Source organism: Alosa alosa, chromosome 8 (assembly GCF_017589495.1).
Source record: "Alosa alosa isolate M-15738 ecotype Scorff River chromosome 8, AALO_Geno_1.1, whole genome shotgun sequence".
Classification (NCBI taxonomy): Eukaryota; Metazoa; Chordata; class Actinopteri; order Clupeiformes; family Clupeidae; genus Alosa; species Alosa alosa.
Window position 1 is genome coordinate 25970676 of NC_063196.1, and position 26967 is coordinate 25997642.

General features: G+C 41.6%; 1 protein-coding gene across 3 annotated transcripts; it reads right to left on the bottom strand.

The window, feature by feature from the left end:
• Positions 1-756: 756 nt before the first annotated feature.
• Positions 757-6782, bottom strand: LOC125299257 (acyl-coenzyme A thioesterase 1-like). 3 transcript variants are annotated; one of them, XM_048250460.1, is made up of 3 exons: positions 6223-6782; positions 1696-1898; positions 757-1407 (listed from the first exon to the last, which is right to left on the bottom strand). In XM_048250460.1, exons 1-3 carry the CDS (start codon positions 6731-6733, stop codon positions 835-837), a joined length of 1287 nt encoding a protein of 428 aa, XP_048106417.1. In that variant the 5' UTR covers positions 6734-6782; the 3' UTR covers positions 757-834. The 3 variants fall into 3 exon arrangements, with proteins under 3 accessions (XP_048106417.1, XP_048106420.1, XP_048106418.1); XM_048250463.1 differs by lacking the exon at positions 6223-6782 and adding an exon at positions 5245-5281; XM_048250461.1 differs by lacking the exon at positions 6223-6782 and adding an exon at positions 4750-4976.
• Between the last annotated feature and the right edge of the window lie 20185 nt (positions 6783-26967).

Consider the following 26967-nt stretch of genomic DNA (forward strand, 5'->3'; position numbering starts at 1 on the left):
TGATATGCGATGGAGAGAAGCGTAAACATCAAAATTCCAATCCCCAACAAAACCATGTTCCTCAGTGTTCCAGAGAAAGCAACTATTCACATTGACGACATAGTCTTAAATCACCTCAGTGATCAGACCAAACTGAAATGGAAATACCGGATGCATTCCAAGGTTTCCAGTTTAGCATTAAAGATGACCTGCTGTAGCTTCTGGTTGAGGGAGCCCGGAAGTTTCTCAAGTAAAAACTGTTTTAGATAATTAGTTCACTTTGCAATCAGCCTAAGCACTATAAATAAGCCACAGGTAATGTACAATGGGTACTATGGAGGGACCATGAAGAGTGAGAAGAGTAAGAATGAGAGGAGGCCAAAGAATAGGACGTGGAGGTGAAGAAGGAGGAGGAAGAGGACGCAAAGGTGAAGAAGTGAGAGGGAGAGGATGACAAGGACAAGAAGGTGAAGTTAGAGGAAGAGGACAATGAGGAGCAAGAGGAGGACGAGGAGGGGGAAGAGGAAGGGTAAGAAGAGAAAGAAATAGCCCTTTTACAGGCAAAAAAAAACAGTCTACATGTGCGGATATTGTCATGTCAGGCCTGGATACGGCATTCCAGAATATATTTTTCCCGGTGAGAGAGACGTTGAACTTTAAAGTCTATAATGTTGGTTTGGCTCTTCATTGACTCACTCATCTGCCAAATTTGTTTTTAAGATGTTCATAGCAAAAATGGACGCATGGGATTCATTTAGATTAATTAATCACAGAGTATGTAATTAGGATATTTTTTTAATCGATTGACAGCCTTAGTAAATATACAACAACATGGCATTATGGGTAGTGTGTTATCTACAGATGCCTTCTGAAAAACTGCTGGACCCTCTCCCACAGATCAACCTGGGCCTCAGCATGAGCCTGGGGCTCCCCTCCTAGGATCACCACAGCGCCTACTGCTGGATGGAAACTGGAGGGGCAGTGGGGCATGTAGGGAACATCCAGGAAGTGACCTGCCTTCGGGTACCGCACCAGCTCATAGTTGTCTTTCCCGTGGTCCCGGAGTCGTTGAGCAGCCTGTTCACTGAAAAAAAGACTGTTCCAGTTCCTGTCGTCTTCAGCGGCCACAAACAGGAAGTGGCAGCCGGCACGCTCAATGGGAATCACAGAGTTCCGGTTCTCTTCCAGCATAGGATCTAGAAGGCCGTCCCTTATATCCAGAAGCCCATCCTTTCTGAGGATTATTTTGCCCGTGTCGATGTTGAGAGGGGGGATCACCATGCCTTTGTAGTGGATGGGACAGACAGTGGCACCATTGGAACCATTGATGGAGACAGTTGCGGAGATCCCAGGAAGGAATGCTGACATTGCAAGTGCTAGATCTCCACTCTTGGAGATGGAGAGGATCCCTATGCCTGGTCCTTTTACCTGAGAAAAAAAACAAATATTAAAGAATTGTTTCAGAGAAATGACATATCATACAGTATGCAGTTAAAATGATTAAAGAGCATGTTTGTGCTGTTGATTGAAATCAAATCAATCAAAAATTTAACCTTAAACTTAACCTAAAACTTTCTAGTCTCTAACCCCCTGCAGATTGCTGTTTTGTTCACTTTCCTTTAATGACTTAGGAAAGATGCACACAGCTGAACAAGAGAGTTGAAGGACATTTTTAGAAAGAAACTGTGGTTAATTGAGCATCCTTCCAACACTAACCTTGGGGTGAGCCCGCAAGAATGCCACGGCTTCCTCCAAGTACTCCAGGTCAAGCTTCCTCAAAACTTTGGGCAAATCCTGATAACCATGATATGCCAAAGCCATGACCACATAACCTTTATTCGCTAATAGGCTTGCTCGTAATTCTGTCAAAGCACCACCTAAGTGGGGTATGTCCAGAATGGCAGGGAAAGGACCAGGTCCTGTGAAAACAAAGGCTTTTATCAGTTAGGCTAAATCATGCACAAGGCCCTGGTTTTAATATACGAGATTCTGTGAAAACATGAATTCAACAGCTTTTGACATTTTTGGATGAAATATTCCTGCCTGATATACAACCCGAATTCCGAAAAAGTTTTGATGCTTTGTAGAATGTGAATAAAATGTAAATGTAAATCAGTAGAGATGCACCGATAGATCGGCTGGTGACCGGAATTGGCCGATCACGTGAAAAAACGTTGTGCTTTGTCATATTGCGTGGAATTTACTAAGCCAGTGGTCCCCAAACTACGGCCCGCCAACTCATTTTGAGTGGCCCCCCAAAACATGTCCGTGGTATATAGCATCTGGCCCACACGGGAGTACGACATCGTCAAACTATAACCGGCGTAATTTCCCCATTCATTCTCTATGGCGAGTCTTAACAGTACACATGTAATACTCCTTTTGCCCACTGGTGGTTTTGGCGCTGTTTCGCGTTTGCCATCGAAAACGGAATGAAATGTAGGCTTACCTGCAAACAATGTAAGAGGCCTATGCTGACTGCATCAGTGCTCAAAGTATTCTAAACGTTTATCAATTATTTGTTAATAACTAACTTCTATTCCAGTCATATTTCTGGGACTTTCTGGGATAATTATTTCTATTTTTTATTCACACGTTCAAATGTTCATACAGAGTTCAAAGTTCTCATCAGGTGAGTGAAAGTTAGAGTGGTGGTCATTTCAGATATGTTTGCCAGCACTTCATAAAACTGCCATAGTTTGATAACTTAAAATTATTTATTGCTTGTTAACAACTTGAGCTTTGTATGCAAAGAAACAGAGTCTTTTTATTAGTATTATTTCATTTGAGCTACATTTTACACTGATATGGCATTAAATTGCAGTAGCCTATGATTAAATGTAATGGAATATTCAACTAAGGTAGACTGCTGTTGTTCACAGCACTAAGCTATTTATGGTTGATATACTCCGAGTCTCTGGCCCTCTCTTACAGCCAGGCATAGTGAGCTGGCCCTCGGAAGAAAAAGTTTGGGGACCACTGTACTAAGCTGTCACTTAAACATCGCTCATCACCGCCCATCCCTGCCGCTAATTGCGTGCCCACAGCTGAACCACAAGCGCAGCTGAACGGAGATAACCGATTGCGACATTAAAAAGAATCAAAGTTTAGCGATCATAGGCTACATTCAGGGGCGATTCTAAACCTTGAGCTTTGCTGGGGCACAGGCCCTCAACTCCCAATACATAAAAAAAAAAAAAAAATGAACTGTACGCGCAATATGAAATAAATGACTAGTCTGATTTGGACCATCACATATCTCCCCTAGGTCACAGACATGCTCCTCCATACTCTGCATAGCCCATCATGTTCTCATCCGTTTCTTGCCTGTCTCTCTCATCCTCCTCCTCCTCCTCCCCCTGCATACTGGACTGCCCAGCCTGTGCTCTTTCTCCCCTCTCTTCGACCTTCTTCTCCTCCTCCTTCTCCTCCTCCCCCTGCATACTGGACTGCCCAGCCTGTGCTCTTTCTCCCCTCTCTTCGACCTTCTTCTCCTCCTCCTTCTCCTCCTCCCCCTGCATACTGGACTGCCCAGCCTGTGCTCTTTCTCCCCTCTCTTCTTCTTTTTGACCTTCTTCTCCTCCTCCTTCTCCTCCTCCAGCACTCTCTCCCTCAATTGTTGTAGCAGCCAGTATCCAGCAACATCCAAACACATAGGCATAAGTAGGCCTATACTCACTGCATGAATTTAATAGGCTTTCCTACTAACACAAGGGAAGCTTATTTTTAGTCAAAATTGAGATATACTTCCATCCCAGGCAAGTGTCCTATAGACATCCTGGCAATACTGCAGTTCTTTGTAACTTAAATAGCCTACTAAAGCCTTCATACTGACTTTTGGTGATAATTTGCAAATGTAGCCTACGTATAATAATCTACACAGATGACTCTGATTCTGTGTATTATTATAGGCTACATTTGCAAAATGCAGCAAACTTATTTAAGTTTGCCATTAAATCATAGATCAAATCACAGCACTGGCTATTACCAGCATAAATGTTAATGTTACCGTTAATGTGGGCAAAATTATCATACCTCCCTCATCCTCCTCACTGTTCCTCTCCCTCTGTTCAGGAATAATTTTCTGATGTCCATCTCTGAATAGTTTATCAGAAGGCTGTTTAGTTTTACAGTAGGACAGCTTCACAAACAGTATAGGCTACTTTTACAGGACTCTCTCTACAGTATAGTATAAATCCTTATTAATTGTCCGCATGTGTGCATGCAGCCTACGCATGGTGTGAGTGTTTGAGTGAGAGAGCACAAGCAAAGTCCTTTTAGGCAAGTACCTCCACTCGGCGGCCATATGACAACGCTTTATGGGCACTCGTCGGGCATCCTATTCAACAGAAATGCGCGTGCGTGCGCAAGGCTTCACGACACCAATCTTACTCCAGCAGCGAGATCACAACACATGATTGGCACGATGTCTTCACATCACACCACATGATTGGCTCAATGTATTCACATGTCGACGTTTTGCCGAGGAAGGGGTGAGATATGTGTAGACAACGGCCATATTGGCGTGACAAACTAGCCCCATGCATTTCTATGGAGTATTTTTTGAGTGCTGTGTCTCCACATTAGAAAGCACAAGCTGGTAAACTGTTGCTAAATGACAATGACGCTAAATTTAGGCTACAATGACGCTAAGCATTGAAAAAAAAAGATGCTAATTATGTGGGCAACTCTCTAACAGCGATCAACTTGTCATTTTTTCTGTCAAATAAGTTGTGAATTTGTTGTAACATTAAACAGGGGACTACTTACTCTGTGCTCAAAGTGATGTAACGAGCCCCAGCGGATTCCACAGTGTATGTGAGTGCAGTACAACGAAACACTCGGAAGAATCATGTGAACGATTTTCATTGGTTGTTGCGTTCAATCTTACCCAGTTTTTTTTGTTATTGGCTCGTAAGTGACAGGCTCGAGCCATGATTAAAGCAGGCACGGAGATGCGCTCATGAATGCCGTTTCCAGCTAGAGCCTCGCTAGAATTTTACTGGGGCACTGGAGACTTTTACTAAAGGCACGTGCCCCAGTGAATAAGGTCTAGTGACGCCCCTTGGGCCAGAGCCATAGAGAGAAATGTCTCTCTATGGCTCTGCCCTGGGCTACATGATAATAAGATGTCAACAAGCAGCGACATACAGTAGCCCTAGTAGTTCTACTCTACTTGAAAAAAAAATACTAGAACTATTTACTGCACGTAGACTAGAGCTATATGCCTAGCAGATTGAGAAGTGATCTGATCATTAGGCCTACCATCAAAATAATTCCTTATTCATGGGTTTCATCAGGTCCCTTTCCACAGATCAAGCACCATGCAGTCTGCATTGATAATTAAGGTGCTTGATTTTATACACCTGTGGAAAGGGACCTGATGAAACCCATGAATACACCTAGGCATGCACCTGTGAAAAGTGAAAGTGAAAACCAGCGCCCCAAGTGGTTGCGTTCCTATCGAAGAGCAGCTCCAATGTTAAGTCCCATAGACCTATTTTAAAAAAATATATATTGTGAAGCCAAATCAGCGATGTTATCCACCAAAAACATTTTTCAGTGTCTATACAGTAATAATATTCTAACTGTGAAAATGTCAGACCCTATTTAGCCTTATTTAAGAAAATCGAAATTGCTCCTTTTGTTTCATAAACGGACTACAAAAGAAGTGACTTTACCCTTCAACGTTACTCACGGTAGCATGGTTTGTTTATTAGCCTGGTTAACATTGACACTTACCACTTTGAGCTAACTCTTCATGTGAGTAGAAGCACAACACCAGTTATCCTGACATAAAGGTTATCACCACGCGGTTTACATCACGTTCCGTTATTACAAAAATATGTTAAGCCAGTTAAGCAAATTGCGTATTGATCAGTTAGAGATTAAGCGCCCAAACATGTGACGTCACATGCAGCTGTAGTTCCTCATCACCGTGTTACGACAAAAACTCAAAACAATTCAACTGATCCTAAAAATAAGGTATGACCACTTGAAGCAATAGAGGTGACCCCAGTGCCTAACATATGGAAGGCATTAAATTAAGATCCCAATGTGCACCGAGATATATTTTTTCTAAAAAACAATCCCATCCACTCCGCTAAACTCTAGGAACGCAACCACTAGATGGCGATGAGATTACTTTCCCTCCTATACGGAAGTGCTTTATATATGCTATGTATTTTTGTTGACCATGTCAAGAGCAGTGAACTTGACAGAGAAAATATCGTTCAGACTGACCAGGTGGCACAAACAGTGAACCTCTTATATTGCCACCTTCCAAGGGAAATTTCTGCACACCATCAGCCATGAATCGCCTCTCAAGGGTTTCTTGGGCAACAACCTGTCCATCGCATATCACCTCAATGTCAACTGACAATGGCGCTGACACATCTCTCTTGGTTAGCCTACTGTGTGGAACAAGTGGTCGCATCGACGAAAACAACCCCATAGAATCAATTCCACGGTAGCTCCCACCGGTCGATGGACATCTATCCAACTCGATGTGTCCATTTTTGTCAGAACAAAATCTGACCGAGGCTTCGAATGAAACGCCTTTGCTATCTGTAAGTTTGGATCGCAACTCCACAGGTTGCTCAGGGGGGAGTCCGGAGACTTTGATGTGAACAGGCTCGTCAAAAAAACTGCATGGCCAAGGTGAAAGTTGTAAGGACACCCTTGAGTCCACACTCAGATTTACAGCCAGACATTTCCTGTATGCTGCTCTACAACTTCTGTTCAAGAAGGCCATTTTCTATTTTTCGCAACTCCTGGACAAAGGTTTCGCACATATTCTTCTTCTTCTTGTTTTTATGGCGGTTGGCAGACAACGTCTGTTTGCATTACCGCCACCATCTGAAATGGAGTGTGGGTCTGAATAAAATATTTCCCTACACTTAAATCATCTTTATTAAACCTGTTCTTCTAAAAAAGGAAAAGAAAAACCCAAAACAAAAATCACCAGAATTCCTTAGCAAAATATCCCTTACCTTAGAAAAGGTATCTCTTCATCTTCTAGCTGCTGGATTAACTGTTGCCTCTCATTATTATATCTAGTACATTCTTCAATAGCATGCTCTATGGTATCCTGTGTGTTACATACACTACACCTCCCATCAGCATGTTTTTTCATTAAAAATAATTAAAGTGCTGTTTACCCTGTGTGCCCAAATCTCATTCTTGAAATGATGTTCTCCTCCTGTGTATTTCTGCAAGTACTTCTACTCACCCCCACTCTTTTTTGGATATTATAAAATCTCCTACCAGTCTGACCATTTTCCCACAATACTTGCCACTTCTCCTTTATCTTTCCTTTAATGATTGATTTCACCTCAGCTTTACTATACTTAATGTTTAAACTTATATACTCCATTTCTGTTGCCTTTTTTGCATACTTATCAGCCAACTCATTCCCTGTTACTCCTTTATGGGCAGGAACCCATACAAGTCCAACACTGACTCCAGCTTTCATTAATGTACTAGCCATTTGGACCATTTCTATAACAATGTCTTGTCTAGATTGTGAATTTATGTTCTGAATACTCATCAGAGCTGACGCTGAGTCTGAAGCAATTACTAAACTTCTTGGCCTGTTACTCTCAGCCCAAGAGAGCGCCATTAAAATAGCAATTAGTTCTGCTGTATAGACTGCTAAATTATCATTAATTGTTTTTTGTGTTACTACTTTTAATTTTGGAATAACAAAAGCCACCCCCACTCTCACATCCCTTTTGGACCCATCTGTGTACAATATAATCCTATCCCCATATCTTTCACTTAAATACCCCTGCACCACATTACTATCTATATCCCCATTCTTAGCTTCTTCCAAGAGACTGAGATCAACTGAAAGATCTTAGAGGAACTCTTGGAAACACTACTGTAGGACTTAGATCCAACAAGGCTATTTCCATCTCATTTATTTTCTGTTTAATAGTCCACCCAAAACTACTTTTTGTACCATTCTGTCTCTCTTGACACTCTACCAATGTAGATTAACTAAAATGGTCTTCCCTATGACCTTTATGGTTTGCCCAAAATACCAGGCTAAGCTGGTCCCTTCTGAGATCTAAAGGCAACTCCTCCATCTCTACTTGGATGGCTGCCACTGGAGTTGTCTTCATGGCTCCACAACATAGTCTTAAACCTCGACTCTGCACTCTGTCTAGTTTATTTAAAGCTGTCTTAGCAGCAGACCCATATACAACACACCCATAATCAAAAACTGATCTAATCAGTCCAATATATGAAGAGTTCAGATGCAAAACCCTCTAAATCCGTCTGACCACTTTTCTTTTAAATGAGCATTTAAATTCAGGCTCCTATAGGTTTTTGCCTATAAATCGATATTTCAGACCAGGAAGATAGTAGTATTTAGTGGGTTTAGAAGTTAAATTATTTGATTAGCGTATACTATGTGTGAAGAGCATCCCCTCACCATCTTTATCTCATTTTTGACATAGGTGGCATTTAGAGGCTTTTGCATCTGAACCCTTCATATATTGTATGCATAGCACTAGTTGCACCCCATTCCACCCCACGCAAACACCTCATTACAATACCTTTTTACACTTTTCTACCATCTTCTGAATATGAACTGCCCATGTTAATCTTTTGTCAAACCATATACCTAGATATTTAAAGCTCTCTACTCTTTCCAATTCCTTACCTGATATTTGAATCTGTAACTCCTGGCTTATTTTCTTCTTTGTGAAGAAAATTACCTTAGTTTTTTTCCACAGATATCCTGAATCCCCATTCAATTGTCCATGTGTGTACTGTATCCACTGCTTGTTGTATCTTATTTACAATGTGATTGACATTTCCTCCCCTTTTCCACATTGCTCCATCATCTGCAAATAAAGCCACACCAACGTTTCTTTGTTTACCTGAGCTTTCCTTATGTCATCTTCAAGTAACACAGTTGGGTCCATGGTCCCCCCTACCTTTCCTAAAACCACTCTGGTAATTCCTTAATCCATCTTTAGTTTCTAAAAAGAATACTAATCTATCATTTACCATTCGTTCCATGGTCTTACCCAACTGAGATGTCAGTGCAATAGGCCTATAACTACTAGGCAATTTAGCGTCTTTACCAGGTTTCCTATAGGAATAATAATTAATTCCTTCCAAGTTCAAGGGATTACCCCTTCTACCCATATTTTATTAAAAAGAGCCAATATTACTTCCTTACCTTTATCAGCAGGGGTGAAAGTAGTTTTTATTTCTTGGTGGTACTATGATATAGAGTTATAATGCGCGCCTAGAGCGCGCGCCGAAAATTTCACTTAGCCTAATTATTTATTATTTTTGTTTATTTACTGTATTATAGTCTACTTATCAAGCATTCACTAGGACTTCGTATCACTCTAGTATCACTCTTTAACCCACCTGCATCTGTTTTTGATTATGAATAAATTGCAAACACTTAATTTCAACATTTATTTATTTAACCTAGTTACTCTGCTCGCTCCCACTTCCAATCAATTTTTTTTTTATATAGGCTACTGTATATCATGAAACACGTTTCTTTGAGTCATGCCTTTTTATTTGGGAGACTGCAACATACTTCTGTCCGCTAAAACACTTTCATTATTGCTGCGCAAGATCTGGTTAAGCCGTACACGCACTGTCTGTCTCCTGTCTCTCCAGCGAAACACTGCACACATAAAACCAGAATAGGCTATTGAAACATCAACATATTTTTCTTTAGCCTGTATGTTTTTTTTATTTGGGAGACTTTCCAAGAAACGTCCGTTTGCTAAAACACTTTGGATACCAGTGCACGTTGGCGCAATTACTGTAGGCTACTGTACGCGCGCTATAGCTTGCTCGTTGTCTGTCCAGCTGCACGGGAGGTTTAGACACAATTCAGATACAGTTCAGAACGATGTATATGAAATATATTTTGGGGGAAACGTGTTGCTTCTGGTAATTTGACGTTAGCAGTTGTGTTGTCATGCTGAAAGTGCTATATTTTTCAGAGACAGTATAGTTTTCTTTCCGGTACGGCGTACCCTCTCCAAATATTTTAGTGGTACTCCGTACCGGCCAGTACCGGCTTACTTTCACCCCTGTTTATCAGTTAGATTTTCTATCATTGCATAGCAAACCTTGTCATTCCCTGGTGTAGATTTACCCACCTTCTTCAAAGCACAATTCAGTTCCTTCATTGTAAATAGAACCTCCATCACACCACCTTCCTCAATATCATTACCCAACTCAGCACTATATCTTAGCTTAGTAGCTTCCCTTCCTTCCCTTTCTACCTGATTTAAATTTGCTTCACTATGTACCTTTACTAATGTCTTTGCTGTAACTTCGGCCTTGTCTACTATTAGTAATAATCCTGTTATCATCCATCATTATTGGATACTCATATTCTCTCCCATTACCCCTCATTTTCTTTATCATACCCCACACTTGTTGTATTGGTGTAGTTCTACCAATAGAATCACAAAACCTTTCCCAGTATACTTTTTTTGCCTTCCTTATTGTCCATCTCACTATTGCTTGCAATCTTTTGTACTCAATCATATTCTGAAAGTTGTGTGACCTTTTCAAAATTCTAAAGGCTCTATTTCTATGCTTTATACTCTCACTGCAATCCTTAGACCACCAAGGTACAATTCTGGTGACATTTTTATTCTTAGTTTTAGGTACAGCTACTTCTGCTGCATCTAATACGCTGCTGCTGATTTCCCTACATAAATTCTCAACACTTTGATCCTTATTTACACCCACCAATCTGTATTCACTGAACTCTCTACATTTGTCCCAATCTGCTCTTTCTAACATCCACCTACCTTCCCTCATTACACTCTCCCTTATCACCTCCACTCCTACCTTAATTGCAATTGGAAAATAGTCACTGCCTATAGTACTTTCCCTCAATACTTCCCAGCTACCTTTATCAGCTACTGTCTTTGTAGCCAGAGTCAGATCTATTGCAGATTCATATCCCCTAGCTTTATCTATTCTCGTACCTGAGCCATCATTCAAGCATACACTAGCCCCTTCTCACCCAAATATTCCTCAATCACATTTCCATTAGAATCATCCCTATCCCCCCAAAGAGTACTGTGTGCATTAAAATCACCACACCAAATACTTTTCCCATTTAAGTTATCCCACATTTCATCCAGATTCTCAACTTCTAGTTGTCTGCATGGATTGTAAAAATTAATGATACCCATACTAGCACTATCTGTCCATATTTCTATTACAATATATTCTAAATCCACACCCTTCTTAACCTCTCTAAACTGCATCCCTCTTTTAACAAATGTGGCACACCCTCCACCACTTCCCTCCACTCTATCCCTTCTAATACTTATGTACCCCTTTATAACAAAATCTAATGACTGTTTAAGCCATGTCTCCTGAATACAAATTACATCTGGCTTAACCTCTAAATTATAAATTTTACCTAAATTATACCTTTCAACTCCTGCCCATTTGCTATAAGACTTCTTGCATTCCACTGTAAAATCAATAAGGTGTTAATGATGGATAATTTGTTTCACCCTGCATAAGATCAGTGTTAAAAAGGGCGGCTGGCCCTTTAAGACAGCTATGGACTGAGCGGAAAGTGCGTTCTGATTGAGAACGTTGGCAGCGCGAGCTTGCAGTGCCAGAGAGAAGAATATCAGCGCAGCTCGGAGTTGTCCGTTAAAGGAACACAGATCTGAGCTGTCTGAGCTGTCTGCGCACAGATCTGAGCTGAAAGCCTAGTTTGACAAATATATCACATAACTGCAATCGTAGTATCACTTAACGTATACCCCTGAGTCAAGGCTTTGTCAAGCCTCGATATGTCTACATAGCCTAGATCAGTGGTTTTCAAAGTGGGGGCCGCGAGGGGGTACCAGGGGGGCCTCAGCAAGTTGGAAGGAAAAATAAAAGCAAGAAATAAATACATTTGAAACATTTAAAATATACTATGAGGGTTGTTATACAATGCCATTATAATAATGTGACACATATCTGAACATACATTTATGTAGCGCTTTTCTCGATACTCAAAGCGCATCACATGGTTGGGGGGACCTCACTAGTAACCACCACCAATGTGTAGCACCCACCTGGGTGATGCACGGCAGCCATTATGCGCCAGAACGCTCACCACACACCAGCTTGAGGTGGAGAATGAGCCAATTACAGTGGAGGATGATTAGGGGGCCAGATTGAATGAGCCAGGTTGGGAATTTAGCCAGGACACCGGGGAACCCCCTACTCTTTGCGATAAGTGCCATGGGATCTTTAATGACCACAGTGAGTCAGGACCTCGGTTTAACGTCTCATCCGAAGGACGGCATCTCCTACAGTGCAGTGTCCCCGTCACGGCACTGGGGCATTGGGATCGATCTTTTTTTTTTGGCCAGAGGGAAGAGTGCCACCTACTGGCCACCCACCAACACCACTTCCAGCAGCAACCTAGTTTTCCAAGGAGGTCTCCCATCCAAGTACTAACCAGGCCCACACCTGCTTAGCTTCAGTAATTCAGCTAAGACAAGGTATCCATTGGTCTGGCTGCTGGCGTATATAGCAGAAAGCCCCAAATAAAATGTTTACACACTGTATGCTCCATCGCGATGTGGTTGTGGCTAAAATAATTATTAGATTAGCTTAATGTATTTTTACATTTGCCGTAGTATTGTCGATGGGTTTAATTAATAAAACATCAAGGGGGTCCTTGGCCAGAACCTAGTGGTATTTGGGGGGCCTTGTCGTGGAAAAGTTTGGGAACCCCTGGCCTAGATATGTCTAACGTGCTTCGTAGTATACCCCACTGGTATTGTTTCCTCCTCTCCCTCTACCGTGTACTGTACATAACCTTGACTTTTCCAGTCCTCTAGACCTTTTAACCAATCATCATTCCCATCATCTTCCTCCATTATACTATCCAGACCCAGTCACAAATCAGATTATGCCAAACTGCCAAATGAAAAAACAACAACAACAACAACAACAAAAAAATGAAAACAAGAAAAGAAAATATCTCTTGGAGATACAAACAAACCGCCACTCCACACTCCACTCGCTTGCTTCTACTTCCGGAGTAATACAACATTGTGTGATTGGCGTCATAACCTCGTAACTGACTTACAGACTGAGTAATAAACTTTTTTCCGAAATCAATGCTAAATTGACGTAATAAGCATACAGCCAGAGCGGGTGAAAGCGTCAGTAGGGGTTAAGTCATTGAGAGACCTCAGACCCATTAGACCAGCCTCAGACGTGTCCAGGAAGTGACGTCAATTCCGGAAATAAGTACATAATTTACTTTACTCTTTATGGAGAATACAGCTGGAAAAAACGTGTTTTCTTTTACAGTTCATGGAAAAAATAGTCACATTAGGTAGAAGCTTTTTATTATTATTCGTAATTCACATTTATTTATTAAATAATCGATCGCGACTGACTGTCCACGAGATCTGCCAGTCAGCTGGAAGGAGCTCGTGATTCACGCATAGGGACTCACGGCAGATACTGCGCAAAATTTTGGTTTATGGCTAACGTTTAGGTGTCCTTCCCATTCATTAACATGAACATGATGACTGACTAAATAAATGACTATGGTGTTTAATAAACCATTGTAGGCATACAAGTTATCATTATATCACATCAATTAAGTGTTTTCTGTAGGCTAGGCTACTGTGTGACATGCTTTAGGCTACAGCATATAAATCAACAATAGGCTATCAACACGTTTGCAGTATCACTGTTGCAGAAATCACATACAAGAAGGCATCCTCTTGATTGTTTGTACATTTTTGCACATTCCAACATAAGGAAGCAGCATGAGGAAACTTGTCGTTTTTCTGCCTTATTTTCTAACTAATTTTACGAGTCTGCAGTATCACTGAGTACAGCTGTTACAAGAGGGTCTGGCGTCCCTTTATTATGATGCACTTCCTGCGACGCGGTCATTCGTCTCTAAATGCATAGACATAATATACATAGACGCCGCATCGACCGCTACTCCTTACTAGCGCTGACGAGATTTGGAGCCGCCATCTTGGACCGGTCATCCACTCCACTCAGTGTAATTTGTTTGGCCGGTGAGATGAGCTGTCAGCGCACTTAATTAATCATATCTCACTGAATACCGAACAGATTCTCACACGTTTTTTTTTGCTGCAAAGGTCATACATGTAGCTATGATACAGGACACATGATTTAGCGTATTTTAATATTCATAGTGGGTTTAACAGTAATAGAATATTCTGATATATGATATAAAGTGACCTGACATCCGATATCAAAACTGGGAACATAATCCATGTTTGACAGCATAGACAAAACTAGTTTGATACAAGTTTAATGAGTTAAATATAGTTCACAGTTGACAGAAAAGTTCCATCAACAGCATTAATCACAGTCCACAGAAAGGTTCCATAAACATTTAAGTGAGATCAGTGCCATTCAGACATCTGAGGGGTATTCCAAGTAGGCCTATGTGGTTTAGTGACAAACTTGGGTAAATTGACTCAGAATAAGTTGTAAACCTCCCAGTAGAAAAGCTGTATGAGACAGGAAACATGGTTGTGTGTATTTTAATATTCATAGTGGGCTTAACAGTAATAGAATATTCTGATATATATGATATATTATAAAGTGATGACATCCAATATAAAAACTGGGAACATAACTAATCCACGTTTGACAGCATAGACAAAAACTGGTTTGATACAAGTTTTAATGAGTTAAATTTACAGAAAAAAATCCATTAACATTTTCAGTTCAGTGCCATCAAAAAATAAAGTGATGAACAGACATTGGTGTGGCATAAAGGAAATGGAGTAACTGGGTTCAATATCAACAGCATTTGTTAGACAAGTTCCATAAATATTGTAAAGTGCAAGTTTGTAGGTTTGTTTCTGATCCTTAAAAAACAGACATTGGTTTGGCATAGTAAGTGTAACAGTTCATCAATTCAAGACAAAAAGGTGACTTGTCACTTGTACAGTGTCAATGGGTTCATCAACAGCATCTGTTATTTACAGTTCACAGAAAGGTTCCAGCCCCAATGAAGAGATTAAATAAAAAGGAATTAAGAAACATTTTAGAAACTGCTAAGATCAACCCGCTCATTGCAATCAGTAAAGAATCAGGGAGTGTCTTCACAGGCTCAGTGAGACAGAGTTACCGGGCCATGCAGTTGGTTCTATGATTTCGACAACTGGTGCATGTCATTTTGTATGTTCCCACCTTGCTAAAATTGCTTGGGTACACTTTGGCTGAGAACAAAAGTGCTTCAGACAGCAGGTGGGCAAATAAGATGGCATAGTAAACTGGGTAAACTCCATAAAAGAGGACTGAGTCAACCAGACGATGGGAAAATGGGACACAGAGTGGCGAATGCAGGTGATGAAGGTGGAGCTCATAAATCAAACATTCAGTCACAGTGTAGCAGATACCCTGCAGTACTGCAATGAAGAGCTGCACCTTCCTCAGTTCCAGGGGTGTGAGGAGACCGTTCAGTTCATTCACAGTCTTCTTGAACAAGGCAGTTGTTCTGGAGAGATACAAAATAATAAATAAATGAATGAAAAGGAATTTGAGAGGCATCTTATTCTTGTTAGGGTAAATGACATGTGAATAATACAGTGTTGGGCAAGCTACTTTGAAATTTTAGTGAGCTAAACTATCAGTTACTCTGCCATGAATAAAACACTACACAAAAACTACCACCCAGTCAAATGTATTAGTAGCCTAACACAAAACACAGCAGTAGGCTAGTTCACTACATAGGAAGCTACTTTAAATTGTGCTAATTTCACATGACAAGAAAAGTGTAGCTTGTCTGGCTAAGCTTTTACTTGATAAATAAAGAAGTTGAGCTATTGAAAAGTTACTTTATTCAGGAAATAGTGAGGCTACCACCAACACACTTAGGCTACAAGTAGCAGCTAGCGATTGCCCAATAGGCTAGTCTGTGCCACTTGTGTAAAATTTGCCGGCCAAATCTAGTATGATTTATTTCTACAATAGCCTTCTTGTGTCAATTGTAATCTAAGTCAGTGTTATGGAATATGACTTATCAAGTCTCAGTTCATAGCCGGGTGAACACCGAGTAAACATAGCCTAGCTAGATGGCTACGATTTTACTACAGTAATATCAAAGATTGCTCCTTCTCAGCTCTCTGGTAATATTCTATTCACAAAATATAACCAATAGTACGGTTATGTTAAATCTTACTTGTGAAAAGTAAATCCCCCGAGTATGGTCCGCCGATTTGAGAAGGAACATGCTGCACAGTGCTGTCATCTTGTGTCTTCTGCTGCAATGCAACGAGGAGTATGACCGGTCCAAGATGGCGGCCGCATTTCTTGTTTCCAGCAGCCAATGCGGCGTCTATGTATGTTATGTCTATGTCTAAATGACTTAACTCCCTCTCTGTCTATGTGTAAAACTAGCGACAGTAAGGAAAATTCCAATATGGCCGCCATTCGCAAAACCTTCAAAATAAAAGTCAGAACATATTCATTAATTTTTCAATGAAAAAGTAATGAATATGTTTTTAAAATATTTTAAAATATTTTAAAATATTAATTTAAAACTGTATTGTGTTACTAAATGGAAAGTAAAGTTAGAAAATAATTAAATAAGACATTTAAATCAAAAATACACCTTAGAATGCTATATTTTTTCTACACCAATATAATTAAACTGTGTGGCTGATAAAAAAAATAAAGCTGTGCATATTTAAAAGGGGGGTGAAATGGAATCCTTATAACATGTACTTTCAGAATATATATAGATATTTATACCAAATTCGCCTTTATAGGTACCAGGCCATACTAACTCTGTACCGAGTCATATACTATAGGCCTGTAATTGGCACACTTTTAAACTTCAAATTGTGTGGCTGTGAAAACAATAAGTTGTGCATATGTAAAAGTGGGGTGAATTGAAATCCTTAAAACATGTACTTTCAGAATATATATAGATGTTTATACCAAATTCGCCTTTGTAGGTACCAGACCATACTAACTCTGTACCGAGTCATATACTATGTCTACCATTGACATGCACTGTTGAACTTCAAATTGTGTGGCTGTGAAAACAATAAGTTGTGCATATGTAAAAGGGGGGTGAAATGAAATCCTTATAACATGTACTTTCAGAATATATATAGATATTTATACCAAGTTCGCCTTTGTGAGTACCAGGCCATACTAAGTGTGTACCGAGTCATATACTGTATTATAGGCCTGTCATTAGCACACCGTTGAACTTCAAATTGTGTGGCTGTGAAAACAATAAGTTGTGCATATGTAAAAGAGGGGTGAAATGGAATCCTTATAACATGTACTTTCAGAATATATATATATGTTTATACCAAATTCGCCTTTGTAGGTACCAGGCCATACTAACTCTGTACCGAGTCATATACTATGTCTACCATTGACATACACTGTTGAACTTCAAATTGTGTGGCTGTGAAAACAATAAGTTGTGCATATGGATAGATAGATAGATAGATAGATAGATACTTTATTGATCCTCAAGGGGAAATTCAAGGGTCTCAGTAGCATACAGACATAACACACAACATGCACTTACAACAGAAATGGTAAACATTAGTATAGTATAAACATATAACTAAACTCCACTGTACAATAAAGACAGTAGAAGATAAGATAAGAAACTAACAAAACTAAATACTAAATACACTATATAAGTTAAATTAAGAAAGTACAATGTGCTTGAGGGTGATCAAGCATAAGACGCTTGTAGTGACAGGGCCAAGACTGGTGAGGTGCTAAAGGGAGTGAGTGTCATGGTGAAGGTGCAAACAGTAGTCCAACCATAGTCCTTAGTTGTGTGTGCCTGGCAAGGTGCTCAAGAGAGTGGGTGTCATGGTGAAGGTGAAAAAAGGTGCAAAAAGTAGTCCAACATTAGTCCAACAGTGCAACAGTAAGGTCTAGAGACCAGCATAAATAATATAGACAAATAGGAGAGTAAAGTGTAATGTAGACAAGGTAAAATAAAAAACTATTTCAGTGCAAGAACAGGTTGAGGTAACAGTGTAGCAGTAAAACAGTAGTGAAAACATTAGGCTGTGTACAATAGTAAAACAGTAGTAAAACAGTAGTAAGCAGTAGTGGGCAGTCAGTACTCAAAAAACATGGACATGGAGAGGGTGGAGAGGCAGACAGACTAAGCAGAGAAGTCTATCTCTCCTCTTCCCTTTAGTGAGGCATTGAACAGTTCAATGGCCCTAGGAACAAATGACTTCCTCAGCCTTTCAGTTGTGCATGGCAGTGAGCGAAGTCTCCAGCTGATCAAGCTCTTTTGGTTTTTGATAGTGCAAAAAAATATGCAAAAAAATATGTAAAAGTGGGGTGAAATGAAATCCTTATAACATGTACTTTCAGAATATATATAGATGTTTATACCAAGTTCGCCCTTTGTAGGTACCAGGCCATACCAGGCCCATTACATCTTACACTCAACACAGTTTTATTTACAAGTATTCACTGGCATCCCTTTTGGTATCTCTCTCAGAAAAACCTTTTATACAGTTGTTAAGTTTTGATTGTGTTTCAGACAAATAAACAGAAATTGCAAACTTAATACAACTTAATCCCGTATTCTTTTTAGTTGAATACTGTGTGGAGACCACTGAACAGATTAATATATGCCGTTTATATGAGGAACAACACATATTTAACTAGATGTACCGCATAGCTGTACAAAATATGACCGCCGCTCAGTTCTGTACATCCGTTCCGCGATAATAAATCACACTTCAATTTGTCTCCATCTTTTACTCCATCCCCCACTCTTGAAACTTTTGTGTATGCTTGTTTGGCATGCCTGTGTGTAAAAGCGGGCTGCACAGAAAGTAGCCTTCTGCGCTGAAAAGGTGAATAGATTGTAGAATAGCCAAAGAAGTTGTAGCATTGTTATAAAACCTTTAAAATCTCTAAACAATCACAAGTAGGGCAGTTCATCACAGTTCATCCATTGCAACTGGATTGATGAAAGGTCACTTACACCTGTAGGCTACATTGTATTTGGGAAAAGCAAAAGGTATCAGCATATATGTTATATTTTTATTTATTTATTTATTAATAAACAAAAACATCTCTGTCAGTTCCATGCTGTTTTTAACAGCTATCAAAAACAAAGGTCATTTTTGGATGGATGGATTTTTTGTGAATGTTTCTTCTTCTACATAAGATTTTAGTCATCTTTAGTTCATGTGATACTTTATTGTCAATGCACAAATTAAGTAACAGTAGTCTGAAACGTTATTGTCAATGCACAAATTAAGTAACAGTAGTCTGAAACGAAATGCTGTTTTACATCTAACCAGTGGTGCAAATAACTGACATGTCCAAATGGGCCTTGATGAAATGCGTCGCTAGACTGTTCATACACATTTTAACGGGCCAAAGTTGAGCTGTTGTCCGTTATTGTTCGTGCAAATATAGGCTGATTCATGTTCCCTTGCATTGTGTAACTGAGGTCCATGGCTAGTCTGGCTTTCACCAGACCCAGCCTAATAGGCGCCCGATATTGTTTAATTTTCCAATTGAGATATCCACGCTCTGGCTATTCTAAATGCAAAAATGCATCAGGGAGTTATGACAAAACTGAAACTAACAAACTAGATCCTAATAGAAAGCTGTTAGCTTCCCTAAGCTACAGGTAGGCCTATAAGGTAGGCCTATTTACAACATAAATTGTCAGTAGGCTATGCTGGCGACACAAATAAAATCTCCTTTGGAAACCAATGGCTTACGCCTTACAGTAAGTATCAAGCGGACTTAAACTGCCATATCGTGGCGAAAAGTTGTAATAAAATTTACGCAGCTCCATGATTCAAGGAAAGCGCGAATGAAGTAGCCACTTCTAAATGGGACCCGCTACACAGTAGCTTAAGGTGTGTTGCTAAAGCAGCCATAATGAAATGAAGGTGTCATTGTTTGGATACTTCACACACACACATGCTTTTTAATCTCACAGACTACAACTACCAAGCTGGAATCAAAGCACATCGATTCCCCTCTCACACCCTGCACGCACTTAAAACAAATAAACAGGCGTCTCAGTCTCACGCATGTATAGGCAAAACTGTATCAGACCGGTGTAACCAGAGTGCGAATTACCCCACCATAATTGGGGGGTACTGCTCTTTCACTTCTTCTATGACCATCATGGTCCATTACCATATCAATCCCCACCGTGATCACCAAGTGCAACATGTGTTGTGTAACACACATACAAGGTCTAAACATGCGACAAACTGATAATCAGTAGGCTACAGAATATTTAATCTTTCTTATACTGTATATTCAAAAGAGAACTGTTTTGATCAACTCTGACCTCATAGTGTCGTCTCCCTGCGGCCTGCTCACAGCTTTCATCCTGTGCCTCTCCTGTCTGCTGGGCACCCCTTTCCCTAACACATGAACAGTGTATAAACCTAGCTGCACCTACACTTTTAATGTAATTGTTTGTAGATCTTAGTGTTACTATTTCCTGCTTACTCTTTTAGCACCAAAAAAGTGCCTGATGTCTCTGTGCCCTTTCCTTTTCCTCATAGTGTCTCTTTGAATAAAATAAAATCCTAGTTTCATTAAGATAGTAGCCAGGGTAAACTACATTTATCAAACTAAAAATATGAAATAATAGAATGTAAAAACAATACCAACCAATTAAAAACAAATTCAAATACTAGCACATATTTAGCCTAGGCTACTTGGGTCTTTTTATGTTTCCACAGGTTTCACTGATAGGCTATTATGTAGGCTTAGCTACATCAGACCGTCTTGTGCATATCGGTATAAAAACACAGGATCTGTGCCAAACTAATTTCAAAAGGGCACAATAATTTATTTAAGATAAAACGAGAATGGACACCTAGGCTATGGAGTTGACAAATGACAATTGATTTTACCTCACCACAATGTAAAGCTTTATTTAAATAGAGAATTAACTTGCTAACTAACCTTGGTATCTAACCAAGGTCCACTTTACTAGTGGGTAAGTAAGTAGCAGGTAAGTAGCCAGTAATTCAATGTATGAAGAGGTGACATGAGCTATAAAGAACAAAACACGTTTATAAATGAAGGTTGTAAAATAACACATTTTCAAAAAGCTAGACGTCAGCTAGCAACTTACATTTACCCATGCACGTCAGAATTTACCTAGCGTTTTGTCATTCAATGTTGACAATTGCTCAGTTGCTTCTAGCGCATCGGTGGTTAAAAATGGTACGATCCACAATAGGGGTGTCTGAAATCGCTTTACATTAAAATGTTCCTACAGTGATAATAGGAGTTGACTTGTATTGTAACTGTAATGATATTTTTTCACAATATCAGAAAAGTTATCTGACCCCCCCAAAACTGATATTTCTGTCTCTTTGGGGGACCCCCTGTAATTCGAACTATGGGTGTAACGTTGGTAAATCTTCCATTGCACAGAATGATTTTTGTAGCACCTGCAACAAATGACAGTCGAAAGATACAATTATAGTGCTGCTATCAATTTGCTTGGTATAACCGCATTTATAGTTTTCTACAAATGCAATCAATCAAATTGGCCTCCATCACTCAATCAACGCTAACGGTAACATTATTGTAGGCTACCTAGGTCCTTATTGATATTATAAGATTAACGTACCTGCAGTAAAAACCCAGCATGTCCGATAAACATTCTCAGATTTATTTCGGCTTCAAGAAGAAATGGGAATTACATTTCATGTTAACATCGTCCTATCCTTATTAGACGATCTCTGCGGTAAACTACAGTCCTTGTAGGAAGCGTCCATTGTTTTTCCAACCAACTTTTAACTTCCAACAAAATTACGTCTCACTGCAATGATGCGCCATCTAGTGGACAAACGACTATGTATCGCTAATACTGGAAATGCAGCCATGATGATGATATGATGAATATTTGGCTTTCTTTTAATCCTACTGAATTTGTAATTATGTATCGGCCGTTCTAATACAGATAGTATGTGCGTGCCTGTGTGTGTGTGCATGTGTATATGTGTGCACCGCCATCTACAGGCCAATGAGTGTACAGTCACTAAATGTACACATAACCTACATTTTTTTAAACCCCCCCATGGATGAAATTCTACGAAACTTGGCATACCCCCAGAGAATGCCAGGTCAATCATACACATAACATTTGGTGCAGTTCTGAACATCTTAACTGAAGATAGGGGCGATTAAAGCAGAATAATATTGCATTTTCATTTTTTACCTAGTGGGGCTACATACCCACCAAATTTCATGTGCACCGGTGTTTCGGTGTCCCGGGTATCGTTAACCAAAAATTCAGGAAGTAGATGATGGGGAAAAAAAAAAAAAACTTTGACAATCATTATATGACTGCTTCGCTAGCGGCGGTCATAATAAACAGTGTGGTAGTCATGAACCATTTGAAATTCAAGAATGGATTCCTCAAGGAGATGTTAACTTGCCTCCAAATATGACAGAGAAGGATATGAACGTGATTAGAAGTAGTGAATGGCTAGATGATAAAATAATAGACATTTATATGAAAATGCACCAAGCAAAACTGACAACAAATGACATTGTAATGGTCCCATCGACATTTATAAGTCAGTGTTTAAAAAGTGTATTTTGCCCTGACATCAATGTATTACCAAAAATATATAAGCCTGAAAATAATTGGTGGCGCTACCACACAGTAGTGATTCCAGTAAATTTTAACAACATGCATTGGGCTGTTATGATTTTGGAGCTGAGGGAACAACACCCCCAAAATAATTAAATAACTGTAACAGCAAAAGTCTTTGATTCAATCAAAACATTTGATTATGAAATGATAAAAATAATGCCAACATTGCAGAGATACCTATTCTTACAGTATCTAGCGATCCATGGGAAGCTGGTGAATCTTGCATTTAGATATGAATTTTATAATAAATGCCCAACATTTATAAAACAGTCTGATAGCATAAACTGTGGAGTGTATGTTTGTTTTTTTGTTAAATCTTTCCTTTTTCAAACAAATTTAAACAAATTTTGCAGTAGCAATATGCGGAGGATTTTAGAGTATGAATTAAGTCACCAGGTGATACTGTAATATTTTTCCTGGATATATTGGGGTTTGTATTTAACATGTATTTATTTACTTATTTATGGATAAATATGTATTATTGTAATTATAATATATAACTTATACTTATTCATAATATTTATTGGAGAATTGTGCAATATTTGATGTCGGACAATGTGCAATATTCAAACTGTGGCCATTTGCAATATGTGTTTGTGTGTGTGTGTGTGTGTGTGTGATAATTGTGTGTGTTGTGTTTAATGTTGACATTGTGTGAATATTGCAGTGTTTTGCACTGGCTCCTGCTGAGGTCCTTGTAAAATGCACACCCCTGCTGTCACTAAGGTAATGTATGTGCATGTGTATGTATGTGTATTTATTTATTTATTATTGTCCTTATTTATGTTATGTCCTTGTGAAGTTTTTCTGTCATTGTTTACCATTGTTTATTTGTCCAAGAAAAAGTTTGCACCCCCTTACTTTGAACAGTAGTAGAGGAGGTTATAAAGGGATACATTATAGAACATTTCATGAAGGGGCATGGAAACTTTATCATGTATAATTGTCATTTATCAGTGTTTCCCATACATTGACTTATTTGTGGCGGCCCACCACAATATCAACATTAACCACCACACAATGATTTTCCAGGTTGTACTAAATTGTGCTTAAATCTGGTTCATCATAATCATGCTACGCTAATTTGTTAAAAACTGTTGAATTCAAGTTAAAGGCACACTATGCAGGTTTTTTAGCTTAATATGCAAGTTTTTTAGCTTAATTTACCTTCATTTACCAGCTTCAGAGTCATTGGAATGGTTATATGACTTTTTTCGGGTTGAATGGTGGCCGTCTCGCTTCCCCCTAGCGCCTGTGAGCGGAAAAACGTAAGTTACGCATGTAACAATGGATCTGTGAGACCGAGGGATGACCGTCACTACGGTCTAAAAAAGGAATGATCACCTTCGTTCTGCCTATCACCGAGACCATATGTCAACAAATTCATGCCCATGACCTCCGGAAGCAGAACGACTCGAGCTTGTAAATAGCGGAGATTGCTCCCGGTTCAGTCTTCTACCTTGAGCGCCTCAGGATGGTCAGAGCGACAAGGATAGTGACAGTCATCCCTCGGTCTCACAGATCCATAGTTACATGCGTAACTTACGATCTGTTTCGACCTCACTCTGACCGTCACTACGGTCTAAAAAAGGGATGACACATACCAAAAAGTCGCGAGGAGCTCTAAGCTAACCATTAAAACCTCGCCGGTCACGGACATGAGGGCAGCGCCGCCAACCGGAGCTGGGGAAAGTGACGCCCACCCTAGAAAACCTGGTAAAGTGCAAGGCATGCCGCCCATGAAGCCGCTGCACAGATATCGCTTGCTGGTACCCCCTTAAGGGCAGCCCAAGACGAGCCATACTCCTGGTGGAGTGAGCCCTTGTACCTGAAGGGGACCGGCATTCCCAGAGCCTGGTAGGCATGGGAAATAACCTCAACCAACCACGCGACAGCCGCTGTTTGAAAGCGGTAGTCCCTGCAAGCCACGCCCATAACAGACAAAACTTGAGTGTGTTCCCTCCTCAACGACTCGCGCACGGGCCAGATAAGCTCTCAAAGCCCTGACTGGGCACAGAGTGAGCAACTTGTGTCGCTTCTGCCTGTGAGGCAGCAGACGGCTGGAATTGGGTCAGCTCCAGAACCTGGTTGATAGACTGCTGACTTAGAACCCAGGGCAGGAAGGCTGGATTAGGCCAAAGTGACACGCCAGTGCCCCCTGCCTGCCACCTCAGGCAGTCTTCGCTGACGGAGAGGGCGACAGCTCCTGACGCCTGGCCGAACAAAGAGCCAGGAGAAAGCTAGTTTTCAGAGACAAAGATCGCAGATCTGCATCAGTAAGAGACATTAAAACGGTGGGCAAATCCAAGTTTGGTGCCCGCAAAGTGCGAACTGGACGCAACCGGCGGGCCCCTTTTAAAAACTGACCAATCAGTGGATGCCTACCCAAGGGCCTGTTATCCGCACCCTGGTGAAAGGCTGAAATGGCCGAGGCATAAACCTTCACAGTACTGACCGCCTTGCCTTGATCCAAATAGGACTGCAAGAAGCGCAAAACTTTTGGCACAGGGCAAACCGCTGGCTCAAGACCCAAGCTGGCACACCAATCTGAAAAGATCCTCCACCTGAGTGCATAGCAAGCTCTAGTAGAAGGAGCCCTGACGTTGTTCAGAGTCTCCTGCACAGACTCAGCTAGCTGTTCAATGACGGACTCTGCAGGGGCCAAACCCACAGGTGCAGGGCACCTGGGTTCGGATGCCAGATCTGACCGTCTGCTTGTGACAGAAGATCCGCCCGGCAGGGTAACTGCCATGGCTGACCCCGCAGGAGCCGGAGAAAGTCTGGGAACCAAGGCCTCGCCGGCCACCGTGGAACAACCAGCAGAACTGTGTGTTGGCCCTCCCTGATCCTCCGCAGGACCTGAGGTACAAGAGGGGATGGAGGAAAAGCGTACAACAAGCCTGTCGGCCAGTCTTGTGACAGTGCCTCCCTGTCCCACGAGAGAGTACCACTCTGGGCAGTGAGTCGTTTCTGCCGACGCAAACAGGTCCACTTGTGCAGTCCCATACTGAGCCCAGACCTGGCTGACCACCTCTGGGTTCAATCTCCATTCCCCGGGAGTGGCCCGGTCCTGGAGAGAATGTCGGCCGCCCTGTTCTCCACGCTTGGAACTTGTACTGCCCTCACTGAAGCCAGACGCGGCCATGCCCATGACAGCAACTCCTCCGCCACCTGGAGGCACCGCCAGGACCTCGTGTCCTTTGGTGATTGACATGATACACCGCCGAGGTGCTGTCTGACCTCACCAGAACATGTTGGCTTCGCAACCCTGGCAGGAACCTCTGCAGGGCGAGATGGATGGCCTTCAGCTCGAGGACGTTGATGTGCTCTGACGTCCAGGAGGGAGGCCACACGCCCCTCGCTGACAGCCCTTCCCAGACAGCTCCCCAGCCTGTCAGAGAAGCGTCTGTCAAGATGACTTGCCTCTTGTGAGGAAGGCCCCCCAGTGGAACACCCTGGAGTAAGAACCTCCTGTCCCTCCAAGGACGCAGGGCTCGGATGCAAGCAGGAGACACCCGCAACTTCACATGCCTGTCGTCTCTCGGGTGGAGCTGAAAGGCATTGAACCAACACTGCAGGGGGCGTGCCTTCAGCAGGCCCAATGGCAGTACCGCAGCTGCCGCGGCCATTAAGCCCAACAGCCTCTGGACTTTGTGGGCGGTGACCAGTCTGCCCAGCCGAAAGCCTGTCAGCTGCCCAGCCGAAGGTCCTGGACAGCTGGGAAGGGCAATCGACGGGCAGCCCCGGATCCCTAGGCAGGACCGCCACCGCGGCCTGCACCTCTGCCTGCGCCCCGTCGAGGTCTTTGCTGTCCTCTGGGCCAAGGAGTTGGGGCTGAGCTCTGGTCTGGTGCACGAAAGCGCCGGTCCCGTGGGGCAGCATAGTTGATACTTACCTGTGGTGTTCGGGCGGGCTGCCACCGCCCATACTCACCTGATGCTTCCCTGTGGGGAACCGGAGCCCGCCTGTGGCACACACGCTGACCAGTTTCTCTAGAAGCGCCAGCCTGTTCCACTCTGTCCAGCACCCCCTGGGAGTCTGGATGGAACACATGCCCAGGCACCACGGGGAGACCTAACAGGTCTGTCCTGATGGCATCAGGGAGAGAGGTTTGGGCAAGCCACACCTGTCTACGGCACATAGCACTCCCCACATCACGCCGCCAGCTGGGGAGTGGGCTGACAGTGCGGCATCCACCAGGGCCCTTGCATCATGGTCCTCGGGGCTCATCGTTTTTCGCAGAGCCGCCAGAGTGATAGCCAGGGCGTTGCCCATACGGGCTGCCCGTGCTGATGCGTCAAAGCAGT

What these genes read in the sequence shown, in the direction of transcription:
- LOC125299257 (XM_048250460.1), bottom strand. Translation starts at nt 6,733, where the DNA reads ATGGCCTTCTTGAACAGAAGTTGTAGAGCAGCATACAGGAAATGTCTG. An exon ending in TTCACTGTTTGTGCCACCTG is followed by an intron (nt 1,899 to 6,222) that starts GTCAGTCTGAAC and finishes TTGTTTTCACAG; the next exon opens with GACCTGGTCCTTTCCCTGCC. An exon ending in TCTTGCGGGCTCACCCCAAG is followed by an intron (nt 1,408 to 1,695) that starts GTTAGTGTTGGA and finishes TTTTTTTCTCAG; the next exon opens with GTAAAAGGACCAGGCATAGG.